This window comes from Natator depressus, chromosome 4, assembly GCF_965152275.1.
Source record: "Natator depressus isolate rNatDep1 chromosome 4, rNatDep2.hap1, whole genome shotgun sequence".
Taxonomy (NCBI): domain Eukaryota; kingdom Metazoa; phylum Chordata; order Testudines; family Cheloniidae; genus Natator; species Natator depressus.
In genome coordinates this window covers 13823676-13840065 of record NC_134237.1, presented here as the reverse complement: position 1 = coordinate 13840065, position 16390 = coordinate 13823676, and the positions used below count along the sequence as shown (strand labels likewise).

General features: G+C 43.9%; 1 protein-coding gene across 1 annotated transcript in view; it reads right to left on the bottom strand.

Moving 5' to 3' along the window:
• The window catches only part of PPEF2 (protein phosphatase with EF-hand domain 2), a 36806-nt gene that overhangs the window by 10250 nt on the left and 10166 nt on the right, over positions 1–16390 (bottom strand). Inside the window, exons 4-7 of the mRNA XM_074950445.1 lie at positions 14531–14588; positions 12737–12912; positions 1809–1896; positions 760–806 (exon numbers count right to left, since the gene is read on the bottom strand). Coding sequence (XP_074806546.1) covers positions 760–806; positions 1809–1896; positions 12737–12912; positions 14531–14588 — 369 coding nt within the window. The remainder of the gene's footprint in view (positions 1–759; positions 807–1808; positions 1897–12736; positions 12913–14530; positions 14589–16390) is intronic.

Here is a 16390-nt window from a genome sequence, read left to right as displayed (position 1 = left end):
TAGTCTGTATTTGCAAAAAGAAAAGGAGTACTTGTGGCACCTTAGAGACTAACCAATTTATTTGAGCATAAGCTTTCGTGAGCAGTAGCTCACAAAAGCTTATGCTCAAATAAATTTGTTAGTCTCTAAGGTGCCACAAGTCCTCCTGTTCTTTTTATCATACACATCAGCAACTGAAAAGAATCAGTACTGTCATCTAGTCATTGTGCCCTATGGTGAAATTCCGGCTCCACTGATGTTAATGACAAAACTCCCCTTGACTTTTCTAAGGCCAGGATTTCACCCAGTATAATGCTAACTGTACTGTAAAGGATTAGGCAGAAGGAAGCTGGTGATTTGATTGGCTGACTCCTCTGGTGATCCAAATGGCTGCAGTTCCATTGACTTCCACAACCATTTACCCCACCTGAGCGTCTTGGCCAGTATCTGCTCTGCAGCCTCCTATCACTTTACATGTAGGGATACAAACAAGTGGTAAGAAAACAGTCAGGTGTTGTCTTCTAGCTTTAAAAAATTGACTATTAACCCTTGGAAAAAATGTACAACTAGAACAATAGCTGTAATAACAGATTTAAACAACAACCAGGGATAAGCTTTTGTTTAGGGAAGCCATTTCCAAACCAACTGAGCTGAACGTGAGAAGGCAGCTTTGAGAGCTTGATGCTGGAGAATGCTCCCCACTGCAATCGGTGGGACTGCTCCCATGAGTAAAGGCCGCAGGATGGGCCAGTGTGACTCTTAGCAAAGCACAGTACATACCTTGTAAAATATCAGAAACAAGTCATCCAGCCGGCCATGCAAGTCTCCTAACATATGAAAAGACATTCAGTTCAGGGCATGCTTTCCTCCTCCCTGACATTTAACAAAGCAAAGCTGTTCATGCTGTCGCTTAACAAAAGGGACGGCCATTAAATTGCTTTCCATAAATCAAAGCTGCTTTCCGTGTCCCCGGACCCACTAGACGTTGTCATCAGAAAAAGGGGTCCAAAAGAGGTCGAATCATTAAAAAAATAAAATCTCCTCCTAGAGCCACAGAAGCATCTATTACTGTTTGCTGCTACTTACCATGCATTGCACTCCCATCCACATACGCAAGTCTCCCATGGGCAATTCCTGTGCCCAGTTACACTAACTAAAGACGCTCTGCCTTTAGTTACTTCTACAGACACCAATGGCAAAACTGGGTCTATTCAATAAAGCAGCTAATTCTTAAGGATGCATCACAAGCCTTGTTCATTCTCCTTAATGATTAACTGGGTTTTATGGTTAGGATTCCCTGAACTGCTCTCATGGAGCACCCCCACCCAAGCCCCCTTCCCTTCCACAACTTCTCCTGTTACAGCAGAGCTATAGCAGCCTGAATACTAGCATCACTAGATTCACTGACCACAGATATGCATGGCCAAGTCTCAGGGCAGTTCTATTTATATTCCAGCGGCTGAACTGATCTAAAATAGGGAAAGAATACAACTGACAAAGCTCCCGACGCTGAGCAAAGCCTAGTCAGTATAGAGACTCAGGCCCTCTAACGGTCAGGTTTGATTTGACTTGAATGCAGCCGGTAAAGGTGAGCTTTGACATCCGACCTGATTTCCCACTGTATACAGAGACACAGCTATCCCATTTTGAAGCTACACCACCACAAGTAACAGCACCGGATCCTGCTCTGTTATACCCATACTGGGGTTACACACCTATTACAGAGCAGGATTTGGCCTACACTGTTTTGCGTTTAAGAACAATCACCATCCACATGCATGGCTGCTAGTTCTGGATGTTCGAGGGGGTTTCCTTTCGAGCGCTCTTACCGCAGACAGTGATCTCCTCGCTGTAGCAGGTGGAGACATGGTTGATGTTTGGCAGCCGCATGAGATGTCTCCTGGTCTCGTGCAGGAGCTTTAAGACATAATGAGCGTGGAGCTGCTACTGGGAGAAATCAAGGGAATTAGAGTGGGAAGTTCACCACATGACAGTGTTCAGGGAGCGGAAGCAAACGGACTTGGGCAAGCTGTTAGCATGGTACTTCCAAATGGAAAGGGCCACCTAACATGCTACTGCTGGTAACGAGGTGTCCAGGAGAGGTCCGGGGGAAAGGAGACCTGGACTGTGTACATGGGCCAGCCCAGCTGAGATAGCAGTAGCCAAGTTAGGAAGGACTAGCTGCAATTCTTCTATGTGGGAGTATGCTAGGGGCCAGATTTTGAACAGCGCCTTTCACTGAGAGCAATGGGAGCTGCTGCGGCCTGCACGTGTTTGAAAATCTGGCCTGCCGAGAGACAGCAAGAGTTAGCGTGTTGTGGCACAGGACCAGGGCAGCTGTTTTAGTGGTTACCTGTTACCACCTACACGCTCCAACAGAGATCAGGACCCTGTTGTGCTAGCACGGTACATACACAGAAGAGACACTCCCTGCCGGGAAGAGCTTACAAACTAAACAGGTGAGACAGACACAGGCTGAGATAGGAAACAGCAACAGAGAAGGGAAGTGACTCGCCCAAGGTCACGTGCCAGTCTGGTGACAGAGCTGGCGATAGAACTCAGGACTCCTGGCTCCCAGTCCAGTGCACTATCCACTAGACCTCGCTGCCTCTCTTCCAGACAGCCACAGCCCAGATATTCCAGGTAGGAAAAGAGTCTCCTCCAGGCGTTTCTTATTTTTAGTCTTCCCCTCAGAAAGTGTGACTTTGTGTTGCCTTGTGTCCAGGTGAAGCACACGTATCTAGGATTTCTTTAATGCTGCTGAACTAAGGGCACATCTTGACGAACAGTTAGTGCGTGGCAAGCTGGGTTGTAAATCCACCTCAGACTGCCCTGCTGCGCACTAATTGTCCAAGTGAACCCTGCCTGCTCACCTAGTGAGCACTGACCTACCCCTGTTCCAAAGTGGAGGAGATCAAAGTTCATTATGGGACTTTGAATGTACAGCAGCAGGCACCACGTGGATACTTAGTGCACAGACGGTTTGTCTAGCCAAGCCTTTGTAGAGACACCAGAGGTCTCTCTCTCTCTCTCTCTCTTTTTTTTTTTTTTTTTAACAGCACTGTTCTTGAAGGAGAACATCTCAGAGAACTGCTATTATGCAAGGAGCCACCACCTTGTTAACTGAGCTGGTCGGGAACTGGACTTTCTGTATTACAGGAAATTTGGGGGGTTTTAAATTTGTTTTCATTCTGACTCAGAATGAAAACAAAGCCAGTTAGACATTCTCAAAGATACCCTAAGAGAAGCTAAAATAAAAGAGAAGGGATTATCGGAACAGCTAGAGGAAAAAGAGAAAATACAAAAAGAGAATCAGGTTTTACAGGGAATGGTAAAGAAACTAACGTTAGAACAAGGTAGGGCCTCTGCCAATCACAACCGCTGAGAATGTATTATTAAATGTATCCAAACAAAATTGGGATTTGCCACCCGCCAAAGCAACAGCTGTGATGGCAGGAGAATGGGACCAAGCCCAATACGGCGAGATCCCCAACTGGGAGAGAGAATGGGACCCTAGTGAAGCTTGGAATGGAGATATATGGGATGAGTCCCAGGGATTGGAACCTATCGAACAAAACCCTATTGCAGCCATATGACGAACTACAGTCACAACCCCCGCAGAGGGAGGGGGAAATACAACTATCACCACTGTCCCTGTATCAGCCGCTGACCTAAAAGCCATGGCTGATCGTTTGGGACCCGTAAAAAAGGACAGTTTCTCCAGATGCTGTTCTAATGCGTTTTTGCTCGCCATAAGGGAAGAGCTGAACGCCACTGAAGTCTGCCGCTTGGCGGGCGGCTGCACAGCTTCAGGGATTCGGAGGGTCCTAGACAGGATTAGAGTCGACGAGAACAGCAGCATATTGACTGTAATGGGACTTTTCGGAGAGCAAATAGGCAGGCACAATTTCATAGCACAAGCCGTAGCCACAACCCAAGAGCCCCTTGAAGACCCCCAGAATTATTTAACCCGATGGGGTCTGATGCAGATAATGGCTGGCTTAACACCGTTGGGCAACGCCACAGCACTGGATACAGTGGCATTCAGTGTACAATCCTTAAGAGACTGCTGCTTCCCTAACCCCTTACTACTCCAGGAGACTTGGAATTTGGCAAGAGGGTGGCCCAGCTACCCTAGGGGAACTAAGAGGCTTGGTCCAACAAATTACTACCCATTCGGGACCACAGCCCACTATAAAAAAAAGAAAGAGCTGCCTAGGTAGCTACATTAGAACCAGCAGTTACATACACCAATGAGCGCGGCACAAAGGGAATCACGGGGTCCCGAGGAGGATATACTAGAGGACAATCCCATGGATGGGGAAACCAGGGGCGACAAGGAGATCGGTTATATCCAGACCTGCGGTAATATCAGACAGCCTCCTCCCAGCAATCAAATGAAGGAGGTGGGCACACGGGAAATGAGGTTTGCCGGACAGGGCAAACCGAGAACAGTGGAACGGGGCCCCTACACTAGAACTAGTCATGGAAGCCATGAGGTTGAAAACCCCACCAAAAGAGGTGGCTAGCGTAACTCCTAGTGCACCACCCCCTCCTTCCTCACTGTAATGCTTCCCGGACCCACTCCCTTTTCCAGGGCAAGAATAGAGGGGCCCTCTGAATGAGGAAACCCACCACCCCCCGTAGGGGCACAGAGATGGAGGTTCATAGGCACGGTCTCCTGGGATCCCAGGGGATGACCATATCCACCTATGTTCAGCAGGGTGGATATACCCCTACACTAGCTGTAATAGCTACAGGAGTCGCTGTATCCTTAATCAAAACAACCCCAAAAGCAGAAAAAAAAAAGATTAAAACAGGTAGCTTTGAAATCCTTTCAAGGGAAACCTAGTCTTGGGTGGGAATGGACCCAAGTCCCCTTTTCAATGCAAGGGTTTGAGACATTAGGGGATTTGATCCAAACTCCCGATATGGTTGATGAAATTATTCTGGGATCTGACTGGTTGTTCAAAAACAATGGGGTGATTAATATGCCTAGAGGTACTCTTTGGAAGTTAGAAATTCCCCTCAGTATGGACTCAAAAGAAAACAGACTGCGGTAAAATTAATGCTTGTGTTAAGATTGTTGGGGAATGTGTGCTTCCCCAAAAACAAAACTCCTACCCGAGAGAGGCAGAGGCGCAATTGGTGCAAACCATCCAAGAATTAGAACAACAGGGGGTCATTCGAAAAACGAATTCACGCTTTAACTCCCCTGTGTGGCCGTTGCTAAAGGCAGACGGTCAATCCTGGCGTCTAACAATTGATTATGGAAGAATCAATAAGGGAACCATTCCTATGGTCCCTATTGTGATTGATATGACACAGGTCAAGCAAAAAGTGCAAGCCACATCTAAATATTTCTCAGTTATTGATCTGGCCAACTGTTTCTTTGCCATACCCCTACACCCGGACTCACAAGATCGATTTGTCTTTACAATAAAGGAGCAACAATGGACCTTTTGTCGGTTGCCCCAGCGATATCACAACAGCCTGGCTATTGCCCATTGGCATGTTGTGGCTATGCTAGACCAGTTGAGTCTACAAGAAAGGTCTTTTGTGTTTTCATATGTAGATGATATTTTGATATTTGGGGAAACTGAGGTGCAAACTCAAACACTAATGGAAAAAGTTTTGGCACTAATTCAGGAAACAGGGTTCAAAGTATCCTCAGACAAGGCTCGCTCAGTTGGTGCCACCTCAGGTTACATACCTGGGCATAGTCGTTGAACAAGAAGGGAGACAAGTAGATCAGAGGAAGGTAAGGGCACTGGTAGAAATGCCGGCCCCTACCGACACCCACTCTTTAAGAGTTCTGCTAGGAAGATTCAATTTTCTTAGACCACACATTTATAAATATGCTGAAATAACTCACCCATTGTGGAAACTGCTAAAGAAAAAGACAAAATGGGAATGGAGAAAAGAGCAGGACTCCGCTTTGAGCCTACTAAAACCGAAGGCTCTCACAGCCCCAGCCCTGCGTTTCCCTGATGAATCACAGCCTTCTGTTATTCGTTTGGCAGCCAATAACCTGCCCTTGGCTGCCGCACTATTACAAAACAACGAAGAGGGAAAGCTAGTGCCGGTAGCATATGACTCCTGGAAATTACAAGGAGCAGAAATAAATTTTGACCCCTGTGAATGAGAGTGTCTAGCAGCCGTCAGAGCAGTACAATCTTTTGAGCCCCTCACAGGAACAGCCCCTATTACTATCTAAAGCACCCACACTCCTCTCAAGTACATTTTGTCATGGAGATTGATGGGAGGTAAAGTCTCAAACACGCAAATGGCCCAGTGGACGCTTATTTTAGTTAATAGAGGGGTGACCACAGAAACGGTATCCAAGCCAGACATGCTAACACATGTCCTAATTGAAAAAGGGAACCGATATGAATGTCCAGAGGTCACTCTGGAGCAAAGAATTGCCTTGGTAGAGGCACCCACACTGGAAGAATTAGATCCCGTGGGAAAAGAAAAGCACGTCTGGTTTACTGATGGGAGTGCAATGGTAGTAAAAGGGAAAAGATGTGTAAAATACTCTGCCATTAAGTTAGAAGAGGAATCAGAGTAGCAGCCGTGTTAGTCTGTATCCGCAAAAAGAAAAGGAGTACTTGTGGCACCTTAGAGACTAACAAATTTATTTGAGCATAAGCTTTCGTGAGCTACAGCTCACTTCATCGGATGCATTCAGTGGAAAATACAGTGGGGAGATTTATATACACAGAGAACATGAAACATTGGGTGTTACCATACACACTGTAACAAGAGTGATCAGGTAAGGTGAGCTATCAGGGACATTTAGACAATGGATTGTTTCAGCATACCGAGCTCCACTCAATTTATCAGGTTTTAAGGCAATCTGAAAATTCCCCACGGCCCGTGTATATTTATGCTGACAGTGATTTTTGAATGAAGGGGTTACAGTTCTGGATACATGATTGGTATAGGAACGGGTGGAAAGCAGCAGATGGAAAGGATATTGCATATTCAGAGGAATGGAAATGGATTTACCAGTGGGTAACAAAGAACCCTAAACAGTTAAAGGTGTGACATGTAAAGGCACACAGTAAAGGAACGGGTATGGAGGCCACCTGGAGTAATAGGGTAGATATAATAGCCCGACAACACGACACAGCAGTTGTAACCAAAGGTCAGAAAAGGAATGACTGTGCTGACACATCTGAGCCAACAGATGGCACTACAGACCGCCCTAACTGAGTTCCAGGAAAAACAGAAAGACAGGAGTTACTTAATGTAACCCATCAGTTTATGCATGAAGGAGTGGAAGGGACTTTTAGAAGGCTAAAGCAAGCAGCAGAATGGGAGTGTGTGGAAGATGATGTTAAAACATGGGTGCGAAATTGTGTGCGGTGTGCTCAGGACAAGGCTCATCCTCTGCACTGGCAACCCAGGATGCAGCAACGAAGGCTCGGGCCGTGGCACAGGGTTCAAATTGATTTTATTGACAAATTGCCAAGGAGTAAGGAAGGATTCCAGTACTTATTGGTAATAACGGATTCCTTTTCAGGATGGGTGGAGGCATTTCCCACTAAAAATAACAGCACCAGGGTGGTGGCCAAAAAGTTGTTTGATGAGGTAGTATGTAGATATGGCACCCCTGAAATGATAGATTCTGACAGTGGGGGAGCCCTTGTAGGAGAAATACAAGCCTTGGGAACTAAACAAAAGCTCCATATACCATATTGGCCTCAGTCCTCAGGCCAAGTCGAGCGCATGAACCGCACCGCACTATTAAGGAAGGTTTCAGAGTAGCAGCCGTGTTAGTCTGTATCCCCCCAAAAAAAGAAAAGGAGGACTTGTGGCACCTTAGAGACTAACAAATTTATTTGAGCATAAGCTTTCATGAGCCTATGTAGCTGTAGCTCACGAAAGCTTATGCTCAAATAAATTTGTTAGTCTCTAAGGTGCCACAAGTCCTCCTCTTTTTTTTTTTTTTTTTTTTTTTAAACTATTAAAGAAGTGCTGCAGATGGTAGTAAATCACACAGGAAAAGACTGGCCGGACAAACACCCTCTGATTTTGGCTGCCATCCACAGCAGTAATAGATTAAGGACAAAAATTCAACCCTTTCAAATTCTGTTTGGACATCCAATGGGCCTAATGATTGATCCTAGTTACCTAGTACAAGGTCAAGAAGAGAGCTCTAATATAACTCAGCATGATTATTTTCAATGGCTCAAACAGTTACAAGAAGATAAAACCACCCTCCAGTATAGGGTTAATCAGGCCATCAAACACATAAACAACAAAATTCAGAAACAGAGGCCCACAAAGGCAGCCCTGTGGGAAACGGGACCAAGTCATGTACCTTAAAATGGGGAAAAGGGATCACTCACTGGAATGAGAATGGATAGGCCCTTACTCCATAGTGGACTGCCTTAGCCCATTGGTATACCGCATTGAAAAAGATGGAAAACTGAAATGGGTCCATGTTTCACAAATTAAACTGTTTACATAAATAATTATGTTTGAATTCTTTGCAGAAAAGAACATCCCGGAACCTTAGCACGAGGTGCTGCTTAACCATCAGAATTTTAATCCACAGAAAATGAGACTCCAGTGTAAGGTCTGGCTTTACCTGCTTCTGGGAACTTTTAGTGCCCAGATAATTAAAGCGATCATGGGAGAAGATGCAGCCCTGCTCATAAGCCAATCTTTAAGGAATAATTCACTCCCTGCCAACCAATCATGGATTCCTACCTGTGATCCTCAAGGAATGGTATGATAAAAACACTAGCCAACTCTTAAAACCCTAAGGAAATACCTATGTATAATCTCTGGGAAGGGGAAGTGGGATTTAAGGTTTACCTTATAAACACCACAGGAATACCAAATCACTGGGAAATAGGGATTAAAATAGAAGGTCCTTATGGGGATAACAACTGGCATTCCAGCTACCCACGATTACCATATCAATGAGATAAGCCTGTTAAGACAGGGACAATACTAAGAGTTATTGTGGGATACTGTCCAATACCCCGTAGTAAACTGAGCCTATGGTTCCCGGACACATGCATCAGAACCTGGACCAGGGACTATGCTTTTGAAAGAGGTACCCCAATTAAGATAAAGAAACCAGAATTGTTTGTGACTCAGTGTGATCTAGTAAAAGTCTTGTTAAATCCACAATTAGTAAAAATGAAAATTGGTATGGATTGGACTCAGCTGAACGTGTCTAAATTGGAACCCAAATGTTCACCCTACTCCCTTCCTATTCTAAAGGCCGGGATAAAAACACATCAACACCCCAATGGCTGAGCAAAATGAGATGTCGTAGACACCATATTAGGAGGAGCTGGTTTTGGAGCAGGAATTATTAATACTGTAGACCTGGAGGTAACTAAGAATAAGTTAAGTTCCTTGCCACAACTGCAAGATAGTCTCATTCACAAGCAGGCAGATATGACTGTGGACTTGGTACAAATAGGCCTGGGAAACCTAAAAGCAACATGGAATATGTGGGGGTGGTTGACCACCACCTCCTGGCTGCTGTATAAACAACAAATAGAAGTAGGAAATAAAACTGCCTTGGCCATAGGATGTACTGAGATGCAAATTCTTAGTTTAGCATCACTTGAACACAAACTATTTTGGGTAATATCTGGGAATATACAGGTATTAACGCATCTTTTAAAACAATGGAATAGGTCCTTGTTTGACACCTACAAACATGAATGGATGCAATATGTTTCCAGCATGGTTAAGTCTGATTTGTTATTAGGTGAAATTATTGTAAAAATTGCTCACCCACAGTCTGTGGAGACAGAAATATGGAAAGTGAGCCCGCTCCCAAAATTGACAATGGGATCCTTTTGGCTACCCCAGGTTATGGGTCAGTGGGCTGGGAAAGAGAAGTAATTATTGGACACCCGAGGGTGTACAGACTGGAGCCCTCAGAAATGGGTGTGCTTGTCCCTACCTGTCACCACAGAACCATGCAGCAAGGACACATCCTTGGGAACATGCGTATGGGACAAACTAGAAAACGTGACACGTGTTTTATACAACAAATAATGTGTATGTGTTACATCCTGGGAAACAGTATTCTGGGAGGATGCAAGTATTAGCCAACCCTCAGTGAATGAATGTAGATGTAATGCCCGTGTATTATATACTAGCAATCATACGTATTATTTACCAAAGATAGAAGAAGCACAGAGCACTATAACCGCCGCTCCGGTTAATTTCTCTGTTACCCTTGGCCTGGATTGGCACGATCTAACTGATTGCTTGTTGTCAGAAACAAAGGTGACTCCGTTTTTACAGTAAACACAGAGGGATATAGGGAAGCGTGTCATTCAAATATTACATGCAAATGGAGAAATGCTAAAAATTGCTAGGTCTGAAAAAGAACTGACAGGCTATCACCGGTAAAATGTTTTTACTGGCTGGTCCCTGACCTCTAAGGGCATATTGTCTGTTTCACTCATTACTAGTTGTGTTAATATTGTCCTGTGTTTGCTTGCTAGGAATATGTTGTATGTGCTGTTGGACAAAAAGAATGTTTGTTAAATTACAACCACAAGCTCAAATTGCCTCTCAGTATATTGCTATGAAACAGTTGTATAAAATATGACTCACTCAAGAATTGTTCTTGAGAGGTCAAAAGGGGGACATGTAGTAGTAGGATTTTATGTTTGTATTTTGTATAATTTAGAATGAAGGATAAAGATTAATAATGTAGTATGTATTAAATGTACGATTTGACCATATCCTGCCAGCCAGCTTTTTGACTAGCAGAAAAGAATGGCCTAATGGGCCATTGGTAGAGATGCATCAGCCAGAATCAGTGTCTGGGCTGATTTCAAGGCAGTAACTGACCTTTGAGGGTCACCAATTTGTTGTAAGTTTAGCATTTTAAAATAAGTAAAAGAATGCAATGATTGTTTTTCTTTTGCATTGCAACTTGATGTTCGTGTTCAAAATGTTCTGTGTAAATCAATTCTGTGTTGTGTGTGAATGAGGAATGGGTGTTAAGAGAGAAATGTGAAGGCCATCACCGAACCAGATATTCTAGGAAGGAACTGAAGACAGATGCAAAGGCGCCAGGAGGCTGCAACACACCCCGATTGAAATGTCAGAGGAGGGCAGATTGACAACTCTAAAGATAAGACAGGCACCTATCAATGGTGACAATATAGCTGTGATCAAAACCAGCAAGGGGTAACTCCCTGAGAGGCTTGATGAAAGAACAAGACAAAGGATGAGACAGACAATTTAGGAAAATGAGCACTCGTTAAACAACAATTTATTACAGCATGACGGTGCAAAACTCATTGGTCCCAATGAAAAAAAATCACTGTATAATAGGGGGCCTTGCCATGAAACTTTGGGTTTGTCCTGGCAAGACTTCCCCAGAGCATTGTATCACGACCAACGGAACCCAGCTCCTCCCTATCAGTGATCAGCGAAGCTGGCCACTAGATTGATCCGGACTGGTAACTATAACATCGACTGGCGGGACAGTGTGTGTGTGTGTGGGGGGGGTGATTGAATGCATATGCTAATTCTTGTATCTTCAATAAACACGGCGTATTGCCTTTCCCCCTGAAAAAGATCCTGTGTGCTTCTTATAAGCATAACAGCTTCCATCGTCCAGCCAAGGGGAATGGATTTCCCTTCAAAGCTGCTCCTAGATCAGTTGACAAAGAGGGCTTCACTGGTAAACAGATGCTCACCTCCCCGTTCAAACAGGGATAAATATGTAAGGCCAAAGTCTCTACAGGTGTCAATGGATCCAACTCTATTGATTTTAACTGAGCAGTGCCCATTTACACCCGCCAAAAATTTGAACGTAAGAATATAAGGACGGCCATACTGGGTCAGACCAATGGTCCATCTAGCCCAGTATCATATCTATGATAGTGGCCAGCATCAGGGCTTCAGGGGGAGGGTAAACAACAGAGCAATTTTGGAGAGATCCACCCAGTCTTTTCCCACCTTCTGGCAGTCAGAGGTTTCGGGTCACCCTGAGCATGGGGTTACATCCTTGTCTATCTTGGCTAATAGCCACTGATGATCCATGAACTTAGACTGATTATTTTTTTATCCCAGTTATACTTTTGGCCATCACAACCTCCCATGGCAACAGGTTCTACACTTGTATGCGCTGTGCAAAAGTAATTCCTCTTGTTTGTATTATATCGGCTGCCTATTAATTTCATTGGGTACCCCCTGGTTTCTGTACTCTGTGAAAGGGTAAATAACACTTGTTATTTTTCCACACCAATCATGATTTTATAGACCCCTAACATATCCCCCGTTAGCCGTCTGTTTTCCAAGCTGAGCGGCTCTAATCTATTTAATCTCTCCTTAACTGAAAGCTGCTCCATACCCCTAATCATTTTTGTTGCCCTTCTCTGAACCTTTCAGTTCCACTACATCCTTTTTGAGCTGGGGTGACCAAAAGTGGACACAGTACTCCAGAAGTTGGTGCACCATGGATTTATATAGTGGCAATGTGATATTTTCTGTCTGATTTTCTATTCCTTTCCTAATAGTTCCTAACATTCTGTTCACCTTTTTGGTCAGTAGCCTCCAGAATAATCAAATGTAGATTCTGTGGGCCCGTGAAGCAAAAGAAGGTGATGTTCTCAAAAATTTCCTCTTCATATTCCTGACCACGTGTTTGGAAAAAAAGAGGCAGATAACCCCCTAGAATTATCCTTCTACCACCCCACCTCCATGGCAGTGCAATGAGAGAGAACCACTACAATCCCCCTTTGGGAGTACTTACTTGTTTCTGTTTGAAAGCTTCGAGTAAGGCAGTTGCATGATCAGGCAGCAGGGGGAAGGAGAGATGGGGTCCAGTGTAGGAATCTGGCACCTCTACAGATTCATAGTCGCAGAGTTTTTCCAGCTCTGTGTCTTTGTAGCTTTCTTCCTCTGTCAACATGCGACTAATGAAGTCCCCTGGGTGGAGTTTAAAAAAAAAGGGTAATCGGGCCCAATGTGTAATTTCAATGACTTGCTAAAGATCATCAGGCTGAAGGGGTATTCGAGAAAAACCCTGCAGTAGGCTCCTCTCAACATTTTAGTCTTGATTCCAAAGCACATAATCAGGTTAGAAACTAGATTGTGTCTGCATTAGGAGGAGAGGAGGGAACTCAACCTGGTCAAAACTCAGAATTTGCTGCATGGAGGAAATTTTGACATTTTGAAATTTCTTTTCATTCCGATGCAGAATGAAAACAACTATTTTTGAAATTTCCCATAAAACAGACATTCTGAAAACTTTGAGGTTTTGGAAACTTTTCGTTTTGAAATTCCAAAATGAAATTCAGACATCTGAAAGGAAACTCGGACATTTTCCAAAATGAAATTATTTTCAAATTTTGAAAAATAAAAATAAAAAAAAATTCTCTCCACAGGAATTTTCACTGAAATCAACATGTTTTTTTAAAATGTTTCAATCTTGACAAAAATGGGATTTCCCACAGAAAAAAAATATTTCAACAAAACATTTCCATGCAGCTCTAGATATGACTCTGACTAGGTGTAGGCAAGGCCCAGTATGCTCTGTGGCAAGCATTTCTAAAAGCCCTCCTGATTTCTGCAGCATTTTGGTGCAGCCAGTCTGTGGTGAATTTTTTGTGTTTCTTCTCCCCAGAATTAAATGTGAAAATGAATGGTATAACAAAGGCAGAGTCTCTTGTGTTATTTATTTTGATATAATAGTCAATGTATTTTACTCTTCTGTATCCAGATCTTCAGTGTAGCCCAAATGTATTATGTATTGACAATACAGAATCACGTTGTAGGATTTGTTGAGGGAGAAAAAGGTGGGGCACCCAGTTAAGCGAGAGAGGCACTTTGAGATGATGGGATAAGCACATCAGCTGGATGTATTTGCTAAAGTGATCAGCAGTGAAATAGTTAATGCTGACATGTTACCTGTAGAGTTAGAGGTAACACACCACTGGGGGAAACTGGGAAGTCCATACCCCTTAGAGCTACTGTTTTCAGGCTGTCTATCAACTCAGGAAGGCAGCACTGCACTGGTTTGCAGTCATATTTTTACAGTTCTCGCCACAACCATGAGGGCTAGAAACTTAATATTTTTAAAGAAAATTAATATTCTGGAGCAAGTTCTCCAAGGGTGGAGTCTGCAGCTGCAAAATCATGGAATCCACAGGACCCTGATTATTATCGTTTGGGAACATCTGACAATGACAAGCTCTTTTATAACAATAATATTACGGATGTGTACTTTTATTCCCCCTTCAAACTCCTAGAGGGGTAGTGGCTGCTCCAGATCCCCCTTGGGATCTCCCTATTTGACTCCTGACCCCACTTCAAACTCCTGAGGCCTGCGTTATAATCATGGTCTGTCTAACGCATGCACTATAGTCATGGGTCCATCTGACATCTAGACAGGTCTCCCTTCAGATCCCTGTAAGGTCACTCCTTAATCAGCTAGAAGTATCAGCATTGAGCCCTGTGAGTCCACCTCCGTCTCCACACCCTGCACTGAGCGTGCAGCCTTCAGTGCCGCAAGTACCATATCTACGTATGGAATACACAGGCTTACTCTCTTTGCTGCTGCTTGGTGTGAAGTGGTCCATAAGGTAGCTGAAGAAGTTGTGAAGCTGCAGAAGACAAGAAGGAGCGCCATGTTATTCACCCTAAGTTATGAGCTAAAGCTTTGAAAGCTCTACCGCGAAACGTTCTTCAGAACACAGCTCCTCTTCACCTGAGCCTCCACAACCTCCTTTGCATATTGCACTGTATATACAGCAAATCCGGTCACAGCTGTTCTCATTGTGGAGCAGAACAGTGGTCTATATAGACCAGTATCCACTCTCCCAAAGAAGCCAATGTAAAATAATTCCATGGAAGATGTAAAACCCACAAAATGTAGCCAATTGTGCAGTATTACACCATGGGGGGGAAATTCTCCATGAGCTCTAGGTGGCTATTAATTGATACTGTGACGCCTGTGGATTGACAGTCCTGCTCATTTCTACCCTGGGCAATGAAACTACCAATGTACTCTTATTCCTATAAAAGACCCATCTTTTTTTTTACTCTTGCTGAGCCGTTTGCCTCAAAATATCCCGCTGCGGAGAGATCCACTAATTAATTATACATTGTGTCAAGTGATATTTAAGTAACCATCTTTCCAATTTAATGCTAATTGTTAACAGCCAGATTTTCAGATGAGTTCATCCCACTGGAAGCATGTTGGGTATTGAACAGTAAAAAAAATCTGGCCCTGGGAGACCAAGAATAAAGGGCTTCATCCAACGCCCAGTGAAGACAGTGCAAATCTTTCCACTGATGTCAATGGGCTTTGGATCAAGCTGAAGATGAGCATTACCTTATAACTGCTTCTGGAGTGCATGCAAAGACTCCCTTTGCTTCACTCCACCCTCTTTTATTTCAAGGGATTTGCAGGTGGGGGTATGGAAAATAAGAAATCATAGCATCCCTCTCTGAGGGTCTGTCCAGAATTCAAATTTTCCCTTCACCTACTATTTCTCTGATCTAAAATATCTCACCTGCTGAAACAAAAGATGCAAACTTCTGCTTAAGGCAGTCAGGTGAGAAAATGCTGAGCCAAGTTAAGCAGTAAGCGCTCATGTGGCTTCCCTCCTAGTGTTCATAAACCCCCGGAGAGGAGCTGTGACCTGAGGCTGGGTTACCAAATTACGCCCAATCCTGTCCCATTTCATTTGCTCCCCATGGCTTCACGATTAAGTATTTCTGGCTTCCATCATATACAAGTGAACGGGGACTAACAGGCAAAAGAAAGTCAACGTGAAAAGAGCCAGAAGGGGGCTAGGAAGCCATCCGGACGTCAACACCTTACCAGAAAACAGACATCAACTAATACCAAGTATGAAATATAAATAAAGGAAGCAGCAAATCAGGAGCTGCTATTTCATTGCAGGAGACAACTTTTCCTGCCAACCTTCAGATGTCTACCACAAAAGCCTCGAGATGCCACCCACTCATTGGCAGGAAGTGTCACGCAGCTCATGCCTGCTCAGGCAGAACAGAAAACACACATAAGAAAGGGGAACAGAGAAGCTTGCGAAAAAAATTCCTCTATATTTAAAACCCAATTGTGGAAGTCGCTAAATATGCATATTACTCACTTACCTACCACGTGATCTTACAGTCACCCTTCTCCTCTCCTCGTCTCATCCATTCCCCTCCGCTCACACACATACAGTGGATCTTGTATTTTGTCTTCATCACTGATCAATTTTTATTGCAGTTGCTCCTAAAGGCCTCAACCCAATCGGGGCCCACTGGATTTAGATGAAATGCTAAAAGATGGCATGTGCAAGGCCCTGTACATGCACATAGTTTCTGCTCTAAAAAGATTCCAATTTAAACAGACAACAGGAATTGTATTATCCCCATTGTACAGATAGGGAACAGA